The sequence below is a fragment of the Leptonychotes weddellii genome, chromosome 8, assembly GCF_054177405.1.
Source record: "Leptonychotes weddellii isolate Sample4059 chromosome 8, ASM5417740v2, whole genome shotgun sequence".
Classification (NCBI taxonomy): domain Eukaryota; kingdom Metazoa; phylum Chordata; class Mammalia; order Carnivora; family Phocidae; genus Leptonychotes; species Leptonychotes weddellii.
Window position 1 is genome coordinate 22,734,539 of NC_138376.1, and position 24,512 is coordinate 22,759,050.

Consider the following 24,512-nt stretch of genomic DNA (forward strand, 5'->3'; position numbering starts at 1 on the left):
TCAGCAAGACATGTGAATTAGAAGGGCTGATGGAGGAGATGGGATAAATCTGGGGGACACTGTCAGATTTGAGAAATATTTAGTAAGTAAAATCCATAGGACCTGGTGCTGGGTTGAATATGGGTATAAAAGAGAGGAAGAGGTACCAAGGTGGACTCTAAGAAACTGGGCTTGTCCAGGTGGACAGTGACAGGCAACTTTCTGAGAGAAGGAACACCAGAAGAGGTCTAGTTTGGGTGGCAAGGCAAAGAGGGAGGTTCTTGATGTGCAAATTATTTTTTAAAACTTCAGTAATAACAAATTATTATGTGTATATGTGTGTGTGTGAATTGTTTATTGTTGTTTGAAGCTATTCACTTTTGGGGTGGTTTGTTACACAGCGATAGAAGACTAACACAATGGATTTTCACCAAATTTGAAGATTTTGTTTGATAAAGTATGACTTAAAATATATGCTATGTGGCATACACTGTATCTAATTTAACAGACCTGTGGTCACCTCAAAGAAATGGCAGTCACCCACCAGAGCAGATTAAGTTTATGTACAAGGAGAGGCCTGGAAAGACATTCCAAGCTTACTAAGATGCTATGGACGAAGTAATCGCAGGTAAGAGCCTTATATAGGAAGCTATAACTGTGAGTGTTCCAAATTGTAGTGACTAATTTGCTATCTAGCTGCTTCTCACACAGGCATCTCCATGGAACCAGGCTTCAGGTGGCATAGGAATTTATTTAATATCAACTGATAATGGGGACAAAACAAGGATCCAGCTAGTCTCCGATATAGAAGTATCATCAACTGGCCACCTTAAGTCATAGGGCTTTGTGAAGATCAAAGGAAATAATGTGGAAAAGATGTGGGGAGCACAAAAGAACTATGCAGATGTATCAAGGATTATATATCAGTCAGTTTTTTTTTTAAAGATTTTATTTATTCATTCATGAGAGACAGAGAGACAGAGAGAGAGGCAGAGGGAGAAGCAGGCTCCCAAGGAGCAGGGAGCCCGATGCGGGACTCGATCCCAGGACCCTGAGATCACGACCTGAGCCGAAGGCAGACGCTTAACCGTCTGAGCCACCCAGGCGCCCCTATATCAGTCAGCTTTGTTATGGTGACAAAAACCCCACACTCTTAAGGGCCCATAGCATCCAAGGTTTACCCTTTGCTCATGCTGTATATTACAGGTTGGCTGTGGCTCTTCCCATGTCACACCAGGACCCAGATGGAGTCATGGAGAACCACATACTGGCTTTCAAAGCTACTTACTGGAAGTAACATATCACTTCTGCTCACATTTCATTGAGTAGAGCAGGTGATGGCCAAACTTAGCATTAAGAGGTGAGAAAGTGTAGTCCTCCCATATTTTTGCTTGTTCTATTGTCCTTTCTTCCTTCCTAATGTTCCAAGAGTCCTTCTTTTATTATCTCCTTTCTACTGTAGTTTAGGGTCAGAATGATGATGACAAATTCTCTTAGTTCTTCTAAGAATGTCTTGATTTCCCCTTCATTCCTGAAGGGTATTTTTCATGGATGTAGGATTCTGAGCTGACAGTTCTTTTCCTTCAGCATTCGAAAAATGTTGTGCCACTTTCTTCTGGTTTCCATGGTTTCTGTCATTTGAATTGTTTTTCTCCTATAGGGAATGTGTCATCTCTTGCCGCTTTCAAAATTTTTTGTCTTTGGTTTTCAGGTGTTTCATTATAATGTGTCTTGATGTAGATTTTTTTTTTTAAGATTTATTTATTTATTTGACAGAGAGAGAGACAGCGAGAGAGGGAACACAAGTAGGGGGAGGGGGAGAGGGAGAAGCAGGCTCTCTGTGGAGCAGGGAGCCCAATGCGGGGCTCGATCCCAGGACTCCGGGATCATGACCTGAGCCGAAGGCAGACGCTTAACGACTGAGCCACCCAGGTACCCCGATGTAGATTTCTTTGAGTCTATTCTGTTCATGGTTCACTCAGCCTCTTAAACCTGCAAGTTTATGTATTTTGCCAAATATAGGAAAATTTCAGCCATTATCTCTTCAAATTCTTCTTTATTTTTATTTTTTATTTTTTTTGTTTTAAAAAATTTTATTTATTTGACAGAGAGAGAGAGAGAGAACTATGAATTTTTATGCTTCAATACTTGAGCAGTTATAAAGCTGTAGAAAGAAAACAAAGTAGAAATAAAAACACATGAGAGAACTGGAGGGAGAAGCAGCCTCCCCACTGAGCAGGGAGCCCAATGTGGGGCTCCATCCCAGGACCCTGGGATCATGACCTGAGCTGAAGGCAGATGCTTAACCGACTGAGCCACCCAGGTGCCCCTCAAATTCTTTTTTAGTTCCACTCTGATTTTCTACTCCTGCTGAGACCCCAATGACACAAAATTAGATCTTTTGTTATAATCACAGAGGTTCTTTCTGTTCTGCTATTGAGCCCATCCAATGAAATTTTAATTTTGATTATGGTATTTTTTGGTTCTAAAAAAAGAACCCTGTAGTGGGGGCTCTTTACTATTGGGCAGGGATGAAAGTCTGGGATCTTCATTGAGTCTTCTCCAATGCCACTCCAAAAAAGGAGAGGAGGCACTCAGGGTATCAGAGCACCAGGTCTCAGAGGAAGTCTAGGCTCCTCACTCAGCCTTTGCTGATTGAAGTGGAGAGGGAGCTGCATTTTTCCCCTGGTGTCTGGCTGGGATAGGCCATTATTTTTTTATTTTTTAGTTTCAGAGGTAGAATTTAGTGATTCATCAGTTGCATATAACACCCAGTGCTCATTACATCACCTGCCCTCCTTAATGCCCATCACCCAGTTACCCCATCCTCCCACCCACCTCCCTCTAGCAACCCTCAGTTTGTTTCTTAGAGTTAAGAGTCTCTTATGGTTTGTCTTCCTCTCTATTTTTATCTTATTTTATTTTCCCTTTCCTTCCCCTATGTTCATCTGTTTTGTTTCCTAAATTCTGCATATAAGTGAAGTCATATGGTATTTGTCTTTCTCTGACTGACTTATTTCGCTTAGCATAATACCCTCTAATTCCATCCACGTCGTTGCAAATGGCAAGATTTCGTGGGGTTTTTTTTGATGGCTGCATACTATTCCATTGTATATATATATACCATATCTTCTTTATCCATTCATCTGTTGATGGACATCTTGGCTCTTTTCATACTTTGGCTATTGTGGACATTGCTGCTATAAACATTGGGGTGCATGTACCCCTTCGGATCACTACATTTGTATCTTTGGGGTAAATACCTGTAGCCTTGCACTGGATCTTGAAGGTGAGGAAATTTCTGGTCCTTAACAGGAATTTGATCACTACAGGTTGCCTTTGGAGGTTCCCAAAGGCCCAGGCTTAGTTCAGCCCTGCTTTAAAACTTGAGTAACGTATGAACCCTTTTGGAAGAACTACAATTCTCATGGACTTGATTTAAATTATTTTTATAATTTAAATGTGTGCAAACCCAGCTAACCATGAATTTTTATGCTTCAATACTTGAGCAGTTATAAAGCTGTAGAAACAAAACAAAGTAGAAATAAAAACACATAAAAGTAAAAAGGTAATTTAAGCTAACTAACCTGATGTGACGAATAGCTGTTTTTCTGAAATGAAGTTGCTGCTGGCAAGATGAACACATACTGCCTAATACAGGTACTCATGAAATTGACACAGTATCCCACTGTGTGCCCGGTGATGACTCAGTTCTCCCCATACTTGTGTCTATTCAAATTGCTAAGAAATCGTTGTCAGTACATGTTCCCTGGGCTTTACTTGGTACAAATGCAACCCAGACAATTACAGAAGTGCTAACTTGACCATAAGAAGGAAAACACAAACATGAACAAACACAGGTACTCACATACAGGGCTGGGATCAGTAATTTATGATCCAGAAAATGCTTATGATACTTTTTAAAAATTACCAATGAAACAAAAACATGGAATTTAATCATTTTCATGGGGCATCATGGGTTCTCAGGAGTCCAGGGACCTCGGTTTGAGAAATGCTATCTTAGTACTGACCTTGACTTCTGGTGTGACCTTGAGCAAATCTTTTGCCATTGTTGGATCTCTGTACATTCTTCGTACACAAACAAGAATGATTTGGGCCACCAGTATTCTTGGGAGATGAAGGCAGTTAAGAGTATTTTCAAGGACTAAAAGGAAGGGATAAGGCTTTTTACAGACTCTAGATTTGGGAAAATAATGATGGCTAAGATCCTCCAGTGTAGCTTTGGCTATAGAGTCAAAAGGATTCGGGTTTGAATTCCAGATCTGCCAGTTGTTACGTCTGTGTGTGGGCATTATTTGACTTCTCTTATTCTGTTTCTGCCCCAGTAAAAGTGGGCATATATCAAAATGCCACATCACAGAGCTGTGGCGAGGGCCAAATGAGATGACTCAGGAAAGTGCTGAGGGCAGAGCCTGGCCCTAGCAAGGCTCATTAATCAGCAGCAAGATCAGGAAGAGGCCAGGGGCTGCTGACAACAGAAGAGAGAAAGGGAAGATTCTGAGATTCTGTCTATAAATGACAATATTCCTGAAAAATGGCTATCAGGATATTTCACCCCAATGACACCTCCTGCGACCCTAAGCTTCCACTCAGCCTTTCTCCTGCCTCCTTCCCTATCTGCCCTCCCAGGCGCAGGCTGGAATCTCTTGCCCTCCAGGCTTTCACTGCTTTCTCTGGTAAGTAGTGTTGGTCACCCGGGACGCGAGCGCCTCCCTGTGGCCGTTCTGTTCATTACAGGGACCACGAGCCTCACAAAAGAGTCTGAGGAAAGGGAGTTTCCAGGGGAAGCAGCGCTCAAGACGCTCAGGCGGCTAGTCTAGCCTCACAGAGGCTGTTCTGGATCCCCTCCTAGTTCCCTCCCACTTCTGGAAGAGAGAGGCAGAGGAATTTAGGAGAGGTTCTGGGTGGGAAGCAGCAACTTGCCTCAGATGAGGCAAGTTACAACCTCTCCGGGCCCAGTTCCCCTTTCGTGAAGAGCCCCGCGCCACCCACCTCAAATGCTCCAGAGGAGACAACCAAATGATAGGTGAAAATACCAGAAAAATATCTAGCATGTGCACTGCTTTCCTGTAGAATCTCAGCATTTTCTCATGGCATTCCTGGCTGGGGACGGGGGTGGGGGGGGTGAAACACTGGCTAGATGTGGACAGGATGCCATGGGATCAACCCATCCCTCCCCCTCAGCTGTTGCTCTGCCAGATGCTGCCAACACACCGCTTCCAGAAACCACCTTTAAAATCTAATCATGCCATCGCCCAGCTCAATATCCCAAGGCCCTTCCTCCTCACCTTCGGAATAAGCCAAACTACTAATGTGATTACCTCACCTCACTCTGCCTCTCTGGGTTTACTCACCTGGGCAGACCCTGTCTTCCGGTCACAGCTGCATTCTCACAGAACCATGTTCATGCCTCCCTTCTTCGGCCAGGACTGGCCCTGCCTCATCCCTGCAAATCTGTCTGACTTAAGGCCCAGTTCAAGCTCCAACTCCTCCATGAAGTCTTCCTTGACCTTGACTCAGGAGGACCTGGGTTGCTCCTCCCCTGGGTTTCCTCAGCCCCTTCCACCTCCAGGTAGAGCACGAGTGATGCTATCTTCTGTGATTATAGACACACACACACACACACACACACATATGCATATACATGTCTGGCTCCCCCTCTAGACTGTAAATGCCTGGAGGGCATGGAGTGGGTTGTGTTCCTCACTGTATGTCTCATAGTGCTTACTTTCAGGGCCCTGCCCCGCACAAACCCTTAGTAACTATGGAATCAGCTGGGACGTGGAACTCAGAGACACAGGTGACACGGTGAGGGAGCCGCACAGGTAGATCATATTAGTGGAGTTCGGCTAGTTGCTTCCGTGAAAAGGGCCTGTGCTTTTCAGATGCCATCTCATAATATCACAGCAGACTCCAGGGGCAGGTATTATCCTGTCCGTCTTACTGGTGAGAGAACTGGGATGTAGTAGATGCAGCACGAGAAGCTAGATGGTGAGTGGCAAGGTCAATCCTCGCCTCTGAGAGGCCGAGCCTCGCTTTCTCCCCTCCCCATTTGGTACTCTGCTTCCTCCCAGCGCTGTGAGAGGCCTGGTGACTACCTCCCTCCCTGCCCCACCCCCTCCCAGCCTAATCCGTTACCTTCAGCTTTGAGGATCATATTTTCCAAACTAAGGATTGGCGTACACTGTCTGACAAGGACATCTGATTTCAGAGCTGACAGGTCAGCATATGTCTGAAGTTGGGGCTGTTCTTGAAAACTGAGGGTGTTTTTCAGAAAATCCTGAGAGAAGGAAGTGATTGTTAGGGACCCAGAAGGAGGCCTCCAAAGGACTGCAGCCAGTCAATGCTACTCTCTCGTCCCTTGCCTGGATTTTCCCCCCTTGGCAGGACCAGACGCCCCCTGCCTAAGTAAGCCCTGGGCCACAGCTAGCCAATGCTGCTTCCCCCCCTGCTGCCTCCCTCATCCCCCTTTGTCTGGGGTCTCTTTGTCTGGGGTCTCCCTTTGGTTCACTTTTGAAGTCCTCTGCCCCCTCCCCTCCTTTCTTTTGGCCCGGCGGCTCCCTCCCTCTCCGCGGGGCCGCGAAGCTCGGGGGAGGGGCGCGGGGCTGGGTTGCCATGGTCACGTCGAAGGCGGCCGCAGCTGGCCAGGGCAGCTGCTCCCAGCCCGGGATAGGCGGACAAAGCCAGGCGCCTTGGCAGCCCCGGACCTGGAACCCCGAAGGCCTGAGCGGGGGGGGGGACTGGGACCCAGGAGAAACCTGAGCTGGAGGTGAGAGCGCAGACTGGGAGGGCAGCAGTGGGGACTGGAGCTGGGCCCACCCCTCTCGGGGAGGGACCAGGTGCTCTAGGCCTGTGGTGCGGGAGGAAGGCAGCCTGGCCACAGCAGGAGGCCAAGGAGGCCAAGCGGAGTTGGGGGCCATGGTGCCGCAAATGGGCTGAGGGGCTAGGATGTCCCCAAAGGGAGGTATGGGGCCTCCGTGTCCTGTCGCCCAGAAACAGGTTCGGCTCAGCCATTAGGCCTGTCTCCTCTGGTCCGTCCCTCAGTAGCCCCTTCCTTTCCTAGCCTCTTACACTTGTCATCTCCCTCTGTGTCTTCCTTTCAACCCCTGTGCCTCAGTCTCCCTCCTCTTCCCCCATCTCTTGGTTTCACTCCAACCCCTTCTTTTCTCCTTTGCCCTTGTTTATTGTCCCCTCGGTCTCTCTGCCACCTTTTAGGCCTCCTCACTTTCCTGCCCTACTTTCTGAGTGCCCCCCTCCCCTGCCTCCACTCCAGTTAGCTTCTCTGTCCAGCTCTCTTCTCCCCAAGTCTCTGTCTCCCTCCTTCCACTGTGTGTGCCTTTATCCCCATCCTGCCCCCATTCCTTTCTGTGACCCTCTAGTCCCCCCCACCCCTCCTCTGAGTTCCATCCCCACTGTGCCGTCATTCCCCACCCCCAGGCTGCCCACCGCTGAGCTGTCTCATTTTCCTCCCCATACTATGTCATCTCTCCCTCCTCCTTCCACTTCTGGGCCTCAGTTTCCCATTTGTACTTGGTGGTATCAAGGCCTGACTCCTGGTTGTGGCCTTGCCACCGCCCTCCCCCCCAGTCAGTTCTCATTCTCCCCAGCTGCTGACCCGGCCTGTTTGCTCCAGAGGCAGCTGCATCTCTTGGGAAGGGAACTGCAGCTAGTGTGTGTGGGCCCTTCTGGTCCATCCCCCCTCTCACTGGTCCTGTGGGCTTCCTTGCATTGACCGGGTGGTCTGCAGGCCTGAAGCTGCTGCTCTCTCCTACGTGCCTCTTCTCACGTTTTTTGAGCTCTTTCCCCTCCTCTCCTTCCTGGGGAGCAGGAGACCATTGGCTTGAAGGGGAGGGGAGAAGCTGGAAAGGCAGGCATGGATGTGGGAGGGGTGGACCGTCCTTTGGGGGCTCAGGAAGACACAGGGGTCCCTGGAGTTGGGAGTGATGCAGCTGATATGGGATGGGCTCTAGGGCCAAGAAAAACTGTGTGGACACTCTCAGCCTTTGGCACTGCTCTAGGGGCCCCTGGATAGCTGGGATTTCCCTCTCTGGCCCCTGGGAATCTCGGCTCCGAGCCCCACATTCCAGGCGGCTCCAGCCTCCTTTCCACTGTCACTTGACTCCGCTGGGCCCCAACCCTGCATCCCTCCCACTCCTCCAGCTTTGGGCTGGGGCGAGGTGGGCATCACCGACTAGGAATTTCTCCTGGGGGAGACCAGGGGACAAGAGTTTCAGGATTCTATGGTTTCCTCTACTCTCCCCACTGGACCCCTCTGTCTGGCCCCGCCATGCCACCTGGCCCGGGAGCGTGGGCCTGGGGTGTGGAATGTCCCAGTGGGATGTGAGGGGCTGCCGCTCCTTCCCTGAGGCTTCTGGAAGCAGCCCAGCCCGGTCTGCCAGCCCAGGGTTCCTCCGAGCACAGTCCCTAGAAGGAGGGGTCGAGAGTCTGCCCAGGTGAGGTTACTGGGGAAACCTTGGCCCCACCCCCGGCCTGGCTCCTCCCCCGGCCCAGCCTCTCCAGGGCCCAGATTCCCCAGCGGCTGTCTCCAGAGGGGTACGTGCTCTTGGGAACCCCTGGGGTTTTGTCGGCGGAGACGGTGGGAAGTGGCAATTCTCCGAGTGACCGTGGGGCTGTTTATTAATGAGTCCCTTAGCAGTTGGGCGTGCTGGGATTGGTGTGTCCTTGGTGGTTTGGAGCTCTTGCCCATACCGAGGGCCAACTTCTTCCTGGTAGTACTTTTGTGTACTTGTCTGGTTGGGACGTCGTGTTTCTTTCTTGGGACTGCTGTTGGGACTGTACGTAGGGTGTGAGTTGATGTCTGCTGTGAGGTGCAGTGGGGCGGGGATCTGCAGTGGACTCAGAGATCGTTCTGAGCCAGTGACGTTGATAGGTGCCTGACAGGTGTGGATGTGGAGAGACGGTGGCCTGAGGCCGAGGGGGGTGCAACACCTCCCACCACAGCTCCTCTGTCCTGCCCACCTCACCCAGCCTCCTTGCCCATCTTCTCTGGGACTCCTGTTCCTGGTCCTTTTGGGCCGTGTCCAGTTTTCTCTTTGTCTCTATCCCCCACAACCTCCTCACCTTATCCAGGCCTATGCCTGCCAGTGGTCAGAGCCTCGACGTCCCCTGGGCCCAAGGGAGGCTTGCCCTGAGGACTCCCGGGCCTTGAGCGGGGAGCCCAAGGGAACCTGGGTCTTGGAGTCTGGGCTGCAGGGTCCTTGAGAGGACTGGGGGGTGGAAGGTAGAAGTAGAGAGAGAATGGGGCTAGGAGAGAATGGGGGGCCATCAGGCTCTGGGGCAATCTGGGCTGGGGTGTAGAGGACAGGAGGCCAGAGGGTGCCAGAGAGAAGCAAAGGTTGGTGGTGTGAAAAGTGTGAGGCTGGGGGGCCTGGTTGGACAGGTGAGCCCTGCTCCCTTCCTCCATCCAAACTTCTGCTGCTGGGCTGGGCACCGGGCCTGTGGGAACCTGCTCCTTCTTTGTGCCCTGGGGCTGCCCCCTTCACCTCCCTCTCCAGGAACTGAGCCCAGAAAGGGGGAGTAGGGAGGGGGCCATCTCCTCACGGGGCCTGGATATGTGGGAGGCCCCAAGCGGGGCCTCAGCTTCGGCTGTTCCCTTTAGTGGGGACCCTGGGGCCTGAGGGTTGGGCCGCGGGTAGGCGGAGGGGGCTGGGCGCGCAGTGTCGAGGGGACCGAGGGGTGGTTTCCTGGGGGAGGTCGGGGCGCGCGGGGGAATGCGGGGTGGGCGTGGCGGGCGGAGGGGAGCGCGCGGCCGGGAGGGCGGCGCCGGGCGTGGGAGCGGCGCGGACGACGCGGGCTGGGAGGGGGAAGGGCGGCGACCCGGGCAGGCGGGCGGAGGGCGGCGGGAGGGGGAGCCGGGCTTGGGGGGAGGCGGCGCCTGGGCCCGAGCCGCCCCAGCCCTGGCTCCTCTCCCCGGAACAGGCCCCCGACAGCTGCTCGCGGGAGCCGCCTCCCGACACCCGAGCCCCGCCGGCGCCTCGCGCTCCCTGCTCCTGGCTCCCTGCGCCTCCCCCGCCCCTCGCCCTGCCGCCGAGGAGGCCCCGCTCCCGGGTCGGACGCCTGGGTCTGCCGGGAAGAGCGATGAGAGGTAGGGGGCGCGGGCGGAGGACCCCTGCGGGGCGGAGGGGCCGAGGCGGAGGCCGGGGGCTCCAGGGGAGGCTCGGCAGCCGGGCGAGGGCCTGGCGGCGGAGGCAGGACGCTCCCGGGCTGTTCTTGGTTGTCCAGCTGCGCCAAGTGTGTCCCTGCCTGAAAATGGGGGTGGGGGGGACCTCCCTGACCTCCGAGAAAGTGTGTTCCAGCATTGAGGAAGGACCCTTTACTCAGTGTGAAGGAACTGACACCCAGGAAGACAGGTGCTCTTGTGTGGCCCCGTTGAATCATCCCCTCGGGCCCCTGGAGAAGTGGGCCCGCTCTCCCAGCAGGCCAGTCCCTGCGGGCATCCAGTCTGCTAAGTGCTAAGCCTCCACCCGGTCAGCTCCCAGTGGGACAGCCTGCCCTCAGCCCAGCAGAGAGAGGCACTGACACCCTAACCTGCCAGTGACAGCCTCTGGATGGTCAGTTGGTTCTGTCATGAGACTGGGCCACTGCCCAGTGAGCACCATCCTCAGTGTCCCACCCCCCCCTCCACAGCCCCCGCGGCCTGGCCGGGTCCCCTGCTGGCTGGACTTTCCTTCCCAGCACCCCTAGCCCCAGCCAATGCTTCAGGCACCTAGGTGCGTCCAGAGTGAGTGCTACAGTGGAGACAGGTGAAGGCTGAGAGTATGGGAAAATGGAGCCGTGCCTCTTTCTCATTGCCAGCCCAGCCACCGCCTTGACTTCCCTCTGGCTTGGTCTTGGTGTGTACTAGGCAGTGGGCCCCAGTTCTCTTGGGATCCTGTGCCTGAGAGCATGAGTGTGTGTGTCTCACGGTGTCCTCTAATCGCAGGAGCATGTGGTATCTGTCATTTCACGTTCACAGATGTCTGAAGATGGCTATTTACTGAGCGATGGCATTGGATTTTAAAGAAGGCCGACATGTGGATGGCGTTGATGTGTGCGTGAGTGTCTGTGATTGCCCCGGCTGGGGCGAATGTGTGTAACAGATTCAAGTGGGTGTCACATGTGTCTGTCTCTGAAAGTCTGTGGAGAGTGTCTGCGACAGAGGGGTGTGTGTGTGTGTGTGTGCGTGCGCGTGCACGCGCCTGCGCACATGTGGGTGTGTATGCTACATCGAGCCCCAGTGTTTACAGTCAGCTCAGTAAGTTTGCGTGGCTGACGTTTGTGTGTTGGGGGATGTGGGTGCACAGAACTGTGTGGGTGGTGTTTGTGGTGGGGGGTGGGGGTGGGACAGGAGAGGGAAGGACCTGAAGCTGTGACCAGGTCCCTGCTTTGTAACGGGTTGAAACGGAGTGGAGTAGGGTAAGGCGGGGTGGGGTTGGGGTAGGCCTTCTCAGCCTGTCCTCCGTGTGTCTGACCCGGTGAGAGAGAAATAGGGTGATTGGAGTGTTGGAGGGATTGTCCCAGACATCTGTGTTTCTCTGCTTGGCTCTGTGCCGTGTACTTCTGAGCCTGCTCTATTTACCTCTTGCTTTGTGTTTCTCGCCCTGTCCCCCCCTGCCTCCTATCCTCTGCCTGTCTTTGTGTCTTTGCCCGGAGCTCCTCTCTCTCCCCGTCTGGCTCCGATGACTCATCTGGGATAGGCATGAAGGTTACCCAGGGGAACAAGGGCCCCGCTGTTCCCGGGAGAGGTGGGGGTGGAGAGCAGCACCCAGGAATTCCAGGCCAGCCGCCTGGGACCCTGCAGCCTGCTCCCCTGCACGTGGCTCCTGGACCTCCAAGGGACCAGGTGTGATGCTTCTGGTTCTAGCTCTTCTTTGATGCCTGGGTGCCCCCCGCAACTCAGTCAGCCCCCTCAGCTGCTGCTTCAGAGCTGTGGGGTCTCAGCTGCCTCTTACATTCCTGCCCTAGAGCATGATGGGAGCAGCTGGAGGAGGACAAAGGGATGGGGGAGTATCCCCCCACTCTTCCTACCTCCTGGGGTGACCTGGCCTCCCTGTCTTTAGACCCGCCCTCATCTCCAAGGCAACTCAGGCTTTTCCTCAGCGCTGGGCTTTTCCTTCAGAGGCAGCCACCTTGAGAAAGTGGGAACTGGGGGGACAGGATGTCTGGGTCTTAGGAAGGGAAGGCAGAAGGAGGAGAGCTGGGATAGGATGCTTTGGTAGATGCTGATGGCAGGTGGGAGAAGGACATGAGGGGTGGCACTAGGGGTTCCTCCGGATTCCAGGGCCTGGAGAACTCAGTGCAGACCTCCAAGAAGAGGCGAGGTCAGAACAGCTTCTCCTGCTGTTGGGGCTGCAGAGGGTAGATACCCAGATTCACAAGGAGATGCCAGTTGGAATGGTTTTAGGTAGTGCATGCCACTGGGCCCCAGTGAAGATCAGGGATTCCCAAATTTTCGTGGGCACAGATCACCTGGGGATTGTGTTAAAATGCAGATGCTGATTCTACAGATCTAGGGGAGGGATGAGGTTCTGCCTGTCTCCCAGGTGCCCGCGTGCTGCTGGGGCTGCTGGTCCAGGGGTCACATTGGGCTTAGTGGGGCTAGAGGACAGTGAGATTGGAAAGCCCTGGGGTCCCCCACTTCTCTTAGCATTCTGGGATCGTAGGTGGGGTGGGTACCAGAGTTTAGCCCAGCATCTGGCACATGGCGAGCATTCTAACAATATAGCCGACGCTGTTAAGCGACTATTGCTGTTGTCACTTTACTCCTGTTCTTCCCAAAGCAGCCCATTCTGCCCGTCGGTTGTTGGCTGTGACTCGGGCCCCTGGACTGCCCTTTCACTTACCCTACCACTTGTTTGCTCCCCTGCAGAGATGCTGCCCCCGCCGCCTTAGGCCTGAGGAGTCAGGAGCTATGGGGCCAGGGGCCCTCTGTTCCCTACCGCTGCTGCTGCTGCCGCCGCTGCTCTTGGTGGCAACTGGACATGCTGATATGAAGGGACATTTTGACCCTGGTGAGAAGACTGGCTCCTGGGTCCCTGAGGATGGGGCTTGGGAGACAGAGCCAGGGGCCTTGACCCTCCGTATGCCTGTGTTCACCCAGCCAAGTGCCGCTATGCCCTGGGCATGCAGGACAGGACCATTCCAGATGGGGACATCTCTGCCTCCAGCTCTTGGTCAGACTCCACTGCGGCTCGCCACAGCAGGTAACTGGCACACCTGGGGGGCCGCTCTGGAGGGGGCTCCTGTGGGGCCTCTTCCTGCCCTTCCAAGTCCTCTGCCCAAGCCCAGGGGCTTCTGGGAGGGCCAGTGCCAATGCAACCCCACCCCCCATTGTGAGGGGCTGTAAATACTAGAGACAGAGGCAGACCAGATGTTCTTTGTGACCTCTTGCCACCGCCCCCCCCAGGCTGGAGAGCAGCGACGGGGATGGGGCATGGTGCCCTGCAGGGCCGGTCTTTCCAAAGGAGGAAGAGTACCTGCAGGTGGATCTGCGGCGGCTGCACCTGGTGGCTTTGGTGGGCACCCAGGGGCGGCACGCGGGAGGCCTGGGCAAGGAGTTCTCCCCCAGCTACCGGTTGCGTTACTCCCGGGACGGCCACCGCTGGATGGACTGGAGGGACCGCTGGGGTCAGGAGGTGAGGCTGGCGTGGGCAGCCCCCAGGGAAGGTTGGCTCTCCTCTTGCCCCCAGCTATACTGTAAATGCCACCTGTCCAGCGATGACTCTCCCAATTTATACCCTCTCTAGCCCAAGCCTCTCTCTTGAGCTCCATGTCGTGTTGCAAACATGACTACCTTCTGGGCGTTTACACCTGGATGTCTAAAGGGCATCTCAAACCTACCATAAACTTCCCAAGCTGAATTTGAATCCCATTCCAACCCCAAACCTGCTCCTCCCCCAGCTGAGACCAGTTGCTCAGGCCACAAGCTAGGATGATATCGCCGATTCCTCTGGTCTCTCACTCCCTACTTCCAAAGCACCAGCAAGGGCAGTCTGTTCTACCTCCACATTTCCTGAATCCAGCCCCTTCTCACCACCGCCACCTCTACCACCCAAGGCCATGCCCACACCATCCCCAGCTTCGATGAACATGCTGGCCTCCAGACTGTTCTCCCTGCTGCTGTCTATTCCCACCTGAAGTATCTCCACCTTGAGGCTACATCCACTGTACCTGAGAAAATGCAAATCAGATGAGGCACACCAGGCCCATAACCCTCCACCGGCTTCCCACTCTGCCAGAACAAGAGCTAAGCTCCTTCCGGGGTGTGGAAGCTTAGCCTGGCCTGGCTCTTGTCCGCCTCCCGTACTCCTCTTTCCTATATTCTCGCTCCACTTGGGCCCACTGGCTTTCTTGCTGTCCCTGGAACAAGCAAGGGTTCGTCCCACAGCTTTAGGACTACTTGCTGGTCTCTGTGCCTGGAGAGCTTCTCCCCCAGATGTCCCCAGGTTCTCCTTCCACTCAGTTCTCCTCTAGATGTCACCCCCTCAGAGTGCCCGCCTCTCCCTGCTTCAGCCCCACACACTGCCTCTGGCTCTTCACAGTGGTTTCTCTCGGTGCGGTGTGGGGAAGGGGGAGGGCGGGAGGCTTGCCACTGAGAATGCGCGTGGCTGGCACGGGGTGGGCACTCAACCAATGCCTGCTGAGCAAACAGAGAGGATGGGGTGAGGGGAGGGGGGAAGGCCACAGCACAGGTGTGGAGCCGTGAGGACTGGGTAGAATCCGCGCACGGCGGGGTGGGTGGCTTAGAGACAAATGGACACAGGCGGTGCTCGAGGCTGACTGGAGGCTGAGGACAGACCGTCCGGCTGAGAGATGTGTCAGAGGTCTTTGCTGCAGCCTCTCATTTTAGAAATGCCTGGCTGTACCCCATAGCCCTGTATGCTCAGCACCAGCCTTCATGAGTCTCCTTGGGCCACTGTGTGCTGGGCAGGGGGACAGCGGCTGACTGGGAAGTGAGGTCCAACCCGGAGCCTTTCCCACTCACCCACCCTGTTTCCTGGGCCACAGGTGATTTTAGGTAATGAGGACCCTGGGGGAGTGGTGCTGAAGGACCTTGGACCCCCCATGGTGGCCCGGCTGGTTCGCTTTTACCCCCGGGCTGACCGGGTCATGAGTGTCTGTCTGCGGGTGGAGCTCTATGGCTGCCTCTGGAAGGGTGAGTCATTCAGACCCCCGAGAATTCGCTTCCTGGGCTGGGGCCAGGGGAGAAGGGCCTCCAGGATCCTCTTTCTCCTGTTGAGAAGCTGTCACTCTGAGTGAGGGGGTGCCTGGCCAACTTGGTCTCCTCCATGCCCGTGGGCCTGTCTGGGGACACAAGAGGGGACTGATGCAAGGGAGCGGGAGGGAGGCTTCCTGCCTAGAACACCCCTCCTCCTACCCCGCCCCAGACGGACTCCTGTCTTACATGGCCCCCGTGGGGCAGACGATGTACTTATCTGAGGCGGTGCACCTCAATGATTCCACCTACGATGGACACACCACACATGCTGTTGGCGGGTAAGAGAGGCCGGCCCTGCAGGGCCTGAGCCTGGGGTGGGAGGAAGGGTGTAGTGGGTGGGGTCAGGGGCCTGGGCAGTGAGATGCAAGAACTGGGGAGAGGGATGGGTTAGGTGGGGCCTTGGAGACATAGGATCAGGATTGAAGGGTAGCAAGGTGACTACTAGCTCATGTGACACTTGGTGCGAATTCGAAAAAGGCACGCCTTTGCTAAGACACATCTGTTGGAAACCGTCACGGTAAATGTACACACCCCATAGGTTGCATGGTGCTCCCTAGAGGTGGTGCCTTCCTGCAGCCTGCAGCCGCAAAGGACCGAGCTAGTCCTTGGGGGTGGGAAAGAGAGAGCCACTGGGGGTTGGGGCAGGAGGTCTAGGCTGGGGGTGGCAGAGCACATGGAAGGGTGGCACTCCCTTCTCTCCCACCCTCCGCTTCCTCTGCTCCCCTGCTCTCCAGGCTGCTGTACGGAGGTCTGGGTCAGCTGGCAGATGGTGTGGTGGGGCTGGATGACTTCAGGAAGAGCCAGGAGCTGCGGGTCTGGCCAGGCTACGACTACGTGGGGTGGAGCAACCACAGCTTCCCAGGTGGCTACGTGGAGATGGAGTTTGAGTTTGACCGGCTGAGGGCTTTCCAGGCCATGCAGGTAAGCGCATCGGCTCTTCTGAGACCAGGGTGGTTGCTCCTGGGGTGCTCACCTGGGCTCTCCTGGCCTTGACCCTGTGTTCCATCCTCCCTTCCCCCCCCCAGGTCCACTGTAACAACATGCACACCCTGGGAGCCCGCCTGCCTGCTGGGGTGGAATGTCGCTTCAAGCGGGGCCCTGCCATGGCCTGGGAGGGGGAGCCTGTGCGCCACGCCCTGGGGGGCAGCCTGGGGGACCCCAGAGCCCGGGCTGTGTCCGTGCCCCTGGGCGGCCGCGTGGGCCGCTTTCTGCAGTGCCGCTTCCTCTTTGCTGGGCCTTGGTTACTCTTCAGCGAAATCTCCTTCATCTCTGGTAAGCCCCTGGTCTATGCCCAATCCTCAGCCTCTGGGATTGCCAACCCGCAGGATGCCAAAATATCCACTCCTGGCACCAGATCTGTCTATCACTCGTGAGACTTCCCAATCAGGGATGCCCTGAATAGTCGGAACGCCTCCCTACTCCTTTCCCCATCCCTGTCTTGCTTTATGAGCCCTTCACTCATGACTGATACTGAGCCAGTAGGACAGTGTCGGCTGTAAAAATCCTGAAGTACTCTGTGCTGGTTGAGGAATAACCTCTTCTCCGGCCTCCTGATACCCCAGATCCCCACCTGGGGCTCTCTCCATGGGAATCCTGTATCTCCTCACAGTCCAGCAACTAAAAACTTTGACATCCACACCAGCCCGGCCCCTCCCCTTCAGATGGGCTGGTACACACACTGAGTATCACCCCTGCTCCTGGTGGTAGAATTCCATAGGTCTCCTGCAAGTAGCTTCCCTTTGGTCCCTCTTCCCTATCTGACTCCCTCCTTTCTTCTCATCCTTCCCAACAGATGTTGTGAATGACTCCTCTCCAGCCCTGGGGGGCACCTTCCCGCCGGCTCCCTGGTGGCCACCTGGCCCACCTCCCACCAACTTCAGCAGCTTGGGTGAGCAGCCCGGGGCCTCCTCCCGGACCAGTGGGGCCTGTGCTGCCATTTGTCCCTGGGGCCCCCCAGGGTGGGAAGCTTCCTGCGGTTCTGACTCCCCTGTCCCTGCCAGAGCTGGAGCCCCGAGGCCAGCAGCCCGTGGCCAAGGCTGAGGGGAGCCCAACTGCCATCCTCATCGGCTGCCTGGTGGCCATCATCCTGCTGCTCCTGCTCATCATCGCCCTCATGCTGTGGCGGCTGCACTGGCGAAGGCTCCTCAGCAAGGTGCGCGGGGCGGGGGCGGGGCCTGGGCGGGGCCTGGGTGGGGGCGGGGCCTGGGGGCCTGGGCGGGGGCAGGCGGGGGAGCGGGTGTGGGGAGTGAGGCCAGGCCGACGCCAATGTGTGTGGGGGCCCCTGCGTCAGTTTGGGTCCTGCGGGGACCACAGAACACAGTCTAATTAGAATAATCAGAGGCGGGCTTAGGAAAGTGACAGGTTGCAACGGAGCGGGCAGCCTTATGGAAATCGCGAAGAGTAGTGCAATTCCCACAGAACTGTTACCGCCCCCGGGCTGTGGGCATGCAAGATGAGAGGAGGGAAGTTACCAGAACCTGGAGTGGGTCTGGGGAAAGGCTCCTTGAGAAGAGCAGTGGACTTGGCTTCAGGGATACAGTTAGCCTGAGTCCACCTCTCAGGGAGGGGCTGGGAGACTAATCACTCTGACCTTTTTCCCTGCCTGCCCAACACACTCCTCTCCGGCCAACCCAAACCGAGCCTGTTGATTCAGTCCACACTGGTCAACCTCTTGGGGCAGAAGCCGGATGGGAAGCGGGGAGAGTGGAGCTAGAGGGGCAGAGAGGAGCCATAGAGGAAGAAGCCAGGCACACTCCAAGCCCTTGCCTTCCTGGCGAGGGTTGGGTGGTGGTGAGATGCATGAAGATTGATGATTCTAGAACTATCTGGTCAGATTTGGGTTGGAATCCCATTGTGGGACATCAGGGGACTCACCTACATGCTCTTGAACCTCTGTTTCTTTACCTATGAAACAGAGTTAACAGTAGATACCACTATGCGACTGTTGTGGGGACTGAAGGGGAGAAGGGGAACTTGGCATTTAATGAGCTGGAATCATGTGCAGTTAACATTCCCATTCCCGTGACAAGGCCGAGCGCCGGGTATTAGAAGAGGAGCTGACAGTCCATCTGTCTGTCCCTGGGGACACCATCCTCATCAACAACCGCCCAGGCCCTCTTGAGCCACCCCCTTACCAGGAACCCCGCCCTCGTGGGAATCCGCCCCACTCTGCTCCCAGTGTCCCCAACAGCTCTGGTAAGACCTGCCTTGTTCTAGTCCCACCTCCATTCTCTGCTTATTTTCTTATTGTATCCCTTTTCCTCTCTGTTTCCATTCTCTTCTTTTCCTGTCTTTCCAATTTCAACTCATTTCCTTATTTCTGTGTCCCTGGTCACCACACTCTATATCACTCCCATGTCCCTACCATATAATTTCTCTCAAGAATTTTCCATGTATTACCCCTAATCCCTGTCTCTGTGTCCCATACACATCTCTTTCTCTTCTTTGTTGTGCCCTCTCGTTGTGTCTTCCTGGCCCCTCTCCTTTCTCCTAGACTTACCATGTTCATTCCATTCATCAATCTATCCATCCATCCATCCATCCATCTATCCATTATCCATCCTTCTATCCGTATTAATACATCCATTCATCCATCTGTCCATCCATTCCTCTATCCACCATCTGACCCTTTATCCACCATCCATCCAGCCATAAATATCCATACATCCGTTCATCCTTCTATCATCCATCCATCCAACCACCCATCCATCTTCTATTTATCTGTCCATCCATCCATCCCACCCTCTGTCCTCTTTCTATCCATCCATTATCCATCCATGTTCATACATCCATTCACCCATTCATCCATCTGTACATCCATCCATCCACCATCCAATCACTCATCCCTCATCCATCTATCCATATATATTCAAACATCCATTTGTTTATCTCTCCATACATCCATCTATCCATCCATCCACCATCCAACCATTCATCTATCATCCATCCAGCCATCCATATATATTCATCCATGCATTTGTCTATCTGTCCATCCATCCAACCATTCGTTTATCATCCACCCATCTACCCATCCATCTGTCCATCCCTTCATTCATTATTCATCCAGCTATCCAGCACTCTCCAGATCCTTGTTTTATCCTGTCCCTGTCTCTCAGTACATTCATTCCCATCAGCCCTGGTCTTGCCCTGTTCCAGGTCTCCCTGTCTGTCTAGCCTTGAGTCTCATCCCTTCCCCGTGTCTCCCCTCCCTCCTTCTCCCGACAGCGTTGCTGCTCTCCAATCCAGCCTACCGCCTCCTTCTGGCCACTTACGCCCGTCCCCCTCGGGGCCCCGGCCCCCCCACACCCGCCTGGGCCAAACCCACCAACACCCAGGGTAAGCCCCTCTGCCTCTAGGCTCCTCCAGGCTCCCCATACCTCTACTGGGGCAGGGAAAAGTCCTCATACCTTGCACTCCCTCTCTCCCTGCTGTGGCCTCTTTTGCTCTCCTGAGCTCCCAAGGAGGAAGCTCTTATGCCCTTAGCTATCCTCTGCTGTGCTTGTTCCTTCTTAAAGCCTTTCCCTTGAGCAGAGGAGCAGAAAGCTCACTGGTTCTCAGCTCTGTCCTCCTCCTCCTCATCCACCCCATCTTTTCTGCTCTCCAGAGCCAGAGAGGAGGTTGCTGTGCTGACCCCAGGTTCTCTTATAACTCCTCCTTTGTTTCCCCTCTCTCTAGAGCTGCGAGGAGGAGGGCCTCTCACCCCGGGTGCTTGCCCTCTCCCCCCATGCGCTCTCTCTCTGCAGTCCCAGAGGTGAAGGCTCACACCCTGCCCTTCCTGTCTGCTCCTCTTCTCCTTGGTGTTGCCTTCTCTCAGTGTTGCTGCTTCCCCAGGGCTAAGAGGGGACAGCTCTGCTTCCTCTCCTCTGTCTGTAGATTCCTTGTTGTCCTGGCTGTGAGGAACTGTCCCCCTCTCCCCCTTTCTGTGTGCCCCTGTCTCTGCTTGTCTTTGAGCTTGGACTGTTGGGTCAGGGAGGGTTTGGGTAACCACGGCAGGGAGGAACCAAGGCTGATAGTGTGTGTGGGGGGGTGCGGGTAGGTAGAACAGCCAGGTGAGCAGGAGGGGCCGGCGGCGAGTGGGACAAGGGTTTGGAAAGTAGGGGGTGACCAGATGACTGGCACCATCCTTCTTCTGATGGTGGGTAGAGGAATTCCTCTTCCAGTCAAGACTTCTGTCATGGTCTCTTGGGCTGTGCTGGGATCCCTAGAAAACAGACTTTATGACATTCTTTGTTCAACCATTTCCATTGCCTTAAACTCTGGAACAGCTCACTCTCATCTCACACCAGCGTCTTCTCTGGTTTGAGGTTGGAGGGTAGGATACCAAGAAGATGGAGGGTAGACCCAGTCTCTCACCCAACTGGCAGACAGGGGGCCTTTGGGAGGCTAGGGTGTGGAGAGCCATGGCTCTCGGGGGCTGCTCCTGATGCCTCGTCTTGTCTTCTTTCCCCCACCCCTCCAGCCTGCAGTGGGGACTATATGGAGCCCGAGAAGCCGGGTGCCCCGCTTCTGCCCCCACCTCCCCAGAACAGCGTCCCCCATTATGCCGAGGCTGACATTGTCACCCTGCAGGGCGTCACCGGGGGCAACACCTATGCTGTGCCCGCGCTGCCCCCAGGGGCTGCCGGGGATGGGCCTCCCAGAGTGGATTTCCCTCGGTCTCGGCTCCGCTTCAAGGAGAAGCTTGGCGAGGGCCAATTTGGGGAGGTAAGGAGGATCCCTGCCCAGCTATCGGTAGAGTCTCGACTATCTGGGGCTCTGACGCCATGCCCATACATCCCCATCGGTCAGAACCTGTCATCCATGACTGTGTTATCCCAGCTGACCTTGCGACCTCAGTGAACCATGTGACTTTCTAACAAATGAGCTTCCTTCCCCAGGTGCACCTGTGTGAGGTAGAGAACCCTCAAGATCTGGTCAGTCTTGATTTCCCCCTTAATGTGTGCAAGGGACACCCTTTGCTGGTAGCTGTCAAGATCCTACGGCCAGATGCCACCAAGAATGCCAGGTGAGGTCCAGGGATGCTGTCTGGGGATAGGGAAGGGAGGCCATGAAGAGCGGGGAGCCATCAGGAGAGAAATATGGTAGAGGCCAACAGAGTGGGAGTGGCTGGGGAAGGAAGTTTCCATCTCAGGCTGATCTCAAGCCAGGTCTCAGTGTCACTAGTGAGTCAGCTTGTCTGCTGGGGTTAGGGCGCTGGTCTACATGGGCAGGAGAGAAAGTACAGATCAGCCCCTCAGTAGCCCTGCCACCTCCCTGCTTTCCTAGGAATGATTTCCTGAAGGAGGTGAAGATCATGTCGAGGCTAAAGGACCCAAACATCATCCGGCTCCTGGGCGTGTGTGTGCAGGATGACCCCCTCTGCATGATTACTGACTACATGGAGAATGGTGACCTTAACCAGTTCCTCAGTGCCCACCAGCTAGAGGACAAGGTGGCTGAGGGGGCCCCCGGAGACAGGGAGGCTGCCCAGGGGCCCACCATCAGGTACCCACTTGCCCAGGCTGGCCCTTCCCTGAGAACTCCCTGGGGGGGTTCCTCTCCCCTTGCTGCAACCTGGATCCAACATGGCATGGGGAGGCAGGTAGAGGTTCAGGAGGGTGGGGACTGGGATGAGCAATACATGGCCATGTTCATCTGGGAACTGAGGAGCAAAAGCCAGAAGTTACTACAGTGGGGTTGCTGAAGGGACCTGGGCTCTGTCAGGAATCTCCCTCTGCTCTCTCTCACCCTCATTGACTGAGTTCAGACAACAAAGCAGCAGCTCCCTGGGTCAGATGAGCCAAACAAATGTTGAGTGGGCACCTACCCCTGGCCTGTACATGGGCATTCCATCTCTGTACCAGGAGTGGATGTGGCCCGGTCCCAGGGAGTGGGCCCCACCTTGTCTCCTAGGAATCTGTGAGGTGGGGATGAGTCTGGGACAGCCCCCAGTGACCCTGTCTTGTTGGCTCCCTCCTCAGCTACCCCATGCTGCTACATGTGGCGGCCCAGATTGCCTCGGGCATGCGCTATCTGGCCACACTCAACTTTGTGCATAGGGACCTGGCCACAAGGAACTGCCTGGTTGGGGAAAATTTCACTATCAAAATCGCTGACTTCGGCATGAGCCGGAACCTCTATGCTGGGGACTATTACCGCGTGCAGGGCCGGGCGGTGCTGCCCATCCGGTGGATGGCCTGGGAGTGCATCCTCATGGTGAGAGGCCCTGAGAGAGGTGGGCGGGGCAGGGCCGGACTGGCTGCTCCGTGGTCCCAGTCAGTCACTTGCCTTCGGGGCTGCAGTTCCCTCACCCCTGACGTGAGGGTTGGGCCAGTGCTCTGTGAGGTCCCCTCTGGCTCTAGGGAGCAGAGAAAGCAGGGAGGAATGGTATGATGGGAAAGGGCCCAGGAGCCAAGAGTGGGTACAAGGGCTGGAGTCAGGGAGCAAGAGAGGTTAGGGGAGACAGGAGGCTAGAGATAAAAAGGCAGGAGTTGGGAGAGAATCAGGACCAGAAGATGAGGGTCGGGGTGGAGAGGAAGGGTGGGTAGAAGAGGAGGGAAGAGGTCAAGGAGAGGACTGGAGCCTGAGAAAGAAGACAGAGCCCGAAGGAGGGAGGAGCAGGCTTGCTGGGAGGGGACCAGCCAGGGGGAGTCGGGCCGGGCAAGTGCTGAGTGGACGTGGAGCTCCCTTTGGGGAGGGGAGGAGGGTCTGTGTTGCCTGATGTCTTTCTCCACCTTTGTTGCTTTATCCACACACCAGGGCAAGTTTACGACTGCAAGTGACGTGTGGGCCTTTGGGGTGACCCTGTGGGAGGTGCTGATGCTCTGCCGGGCCCAGCCATTTGGGCAGCTCACTGATGAGCAAGTCATCGAGAATGCAGGGGAGTTCTTCCGGGACCAGGGCCGGCAGGTCAGAGCAGAGGAGAGGGAAGTTAAGGTTGTGGGTCTGGGAGGGCCAGAGCCTATCATCTTGGGGACTAAAGAACATTTGTTCCCTGCCTTTTGTCCACGCTGTCTAATGCAGGTGTACCTTTCTCGGCCCCCTGCCTGCCCGCTGGGCCTGTATGAGCTGATGCTTCGGTGCTGGAGCCGGGAGCCTGAGCAGCGACCACCTTTTTCCCAGCTACATCGGTTCCTGGCAGAAGATGCGCTCAACACGGTGTGAATCACACCGAGCTGCCCCTTCCTCAGGGAGGATTCAGGCAAAGCCAGAGGCAATAAACAAGAGGATTTTAATGGCACCCCCACTCAATTCCCTTGCCCCGACCCCCCTTCACCTCTGAAGGAGACGCAGTGTGACCATAGGTGGGCTGGGCCTACCAGGGAGCTGACGCCTTCCCTTCCCGGGACATACTCTCACGCCCCCTTCCTGCTCCTCTCTTAGAAGCCTCTGCCACCCACCCAGCTGGCCCTGTGGATGGGATCCTCTCTGACCTCTTCTAGCCATCCCTGGTGGGGGGCGGGGAAGATGGGGGCACATATAGGGCAGACACTGGATAAGGCCTATTGGAGCACCTGGGCCCCACTGGACAACACTGGTTACTAGAGAGAAGGCTGTGGCCTCCCCAGCCTCTCTCTCCTTCCGTCGCACACTGGATCCCACGGGCTGAGAATCTGGGGAATGAGGAGGACAAGAAAGGGAGAAAGATGTTCCCTTGTGCTAACTCCTGGAATTGTCCTTGGCTTTGGTTTCTCCCTCCTCCATCCCCTGAAACACTGGACCTGGGGGTGATCCCTGTCCCCCACCCCCAGCCATCCCCACTTCCCACCTGCTGTGTTGTAGCTAGAACTTCTCTAAACCTGTATGTTTCTGTGGATTAAATACTGGGATTAGGGGGAAAGAGGGAGCAATGGCCTGCGGCCTTGGGGTTGGACATCTCTGTTGTAGCTGCCATATTGGTTTTTCTATAATCACTTGGGGTTTGTACATTTTTGGGGGGAGAGACACAGATTTTTACACTAATATATGGATCTAGCTCAATGCAATTTTAATATCCTGCACTAGGCAGGTAATAATAAAGGTTGAGTTTTCCACAGCTGTGAGTGGGTTTCTTGGGGTTTTGGTAAAATCTGCTTCCTGTGTCTGCTCCCAATTCATTTCCATTTCCTTTCTTCTCCTTTCTTCTCCCCATTCCATTTCCTACCGTGTATCTTGCCCAGCACAGTGTTCTGTCTATAAGCCAGGCCCTTGCCTGTGGGACCTCAGGTCCTACATGAATGTGTGAACTTTGTCAACTCCAGTGGGAGCTCTGCATGAAGCTTGGAGGGGGCTGAATTAGGCTAGATGTCTTAACCTTGTTTGACCCATGGATCCCTTT

At 55.3% G+C, this 24,512-nt stretch overlaps 1 protein-coding gene across 7 annotated transcripts; it reads left to right on the forward strand.

Annotated features, from left to right (window-relative positions):
• The first annotated feature begins 8,530 nt into the window (after nt 1-8,530).
• Nucleotides 8,531-24,230, forward strand: DDR1 (discoidin domain receptor tyrosine kinase 1). Of its 7 annotated transcripts, XM_031041163.2 has the most exons (19): nt 9,809-10,105; nt 10,976-11,054; nt 12,869-13,010; nt 13,100-13,202; nt 13,406-13,634; nt 15,007-15,154; nt 15,387-15,495; nt 15,952-16,138; nt 16,243-16,489; nt 17,010-17,105; nt 17,218-17,369; nt 18,247-18,412; nt 19,442-19,552; nt 20,676-20,920; nt 21,094-21,221; nt 21,482-21,700; nt 22,177-22,411; nt 22,955-23,104; nt 23,219-24,230. In XM_031041163.2, the coding sequence occupies exons 2-19, from the start codon at nt 11,004-11,006 to the stop codon at nt 23,357-23,359; spliced, it is 2,859 nt and encodes a 952-aa protein (XP_030897023.1). In that variant the 5' UTR covers nt 9,809-10,105; nt 10,976-11,003; the 3' UTR covers nt 23,360-24,230. The 7 variants fall into 7 exon arrangements, with proteins under 7 accessions (XP_081683962.1, XP_030897023.1, XP_006745264.1 ...); XM_081827836.1 differs by lacking the exons at nt 9,809-10,105; nt 10,976-11,054 and adding an exon at nt 8,531-8,553; XM_006745201.2 differs by lacking the exon at nt 10,976-11,054.
• The last annotated feature ends 282 nt before the right edge of the window (nt 24,231-24,512 follow it).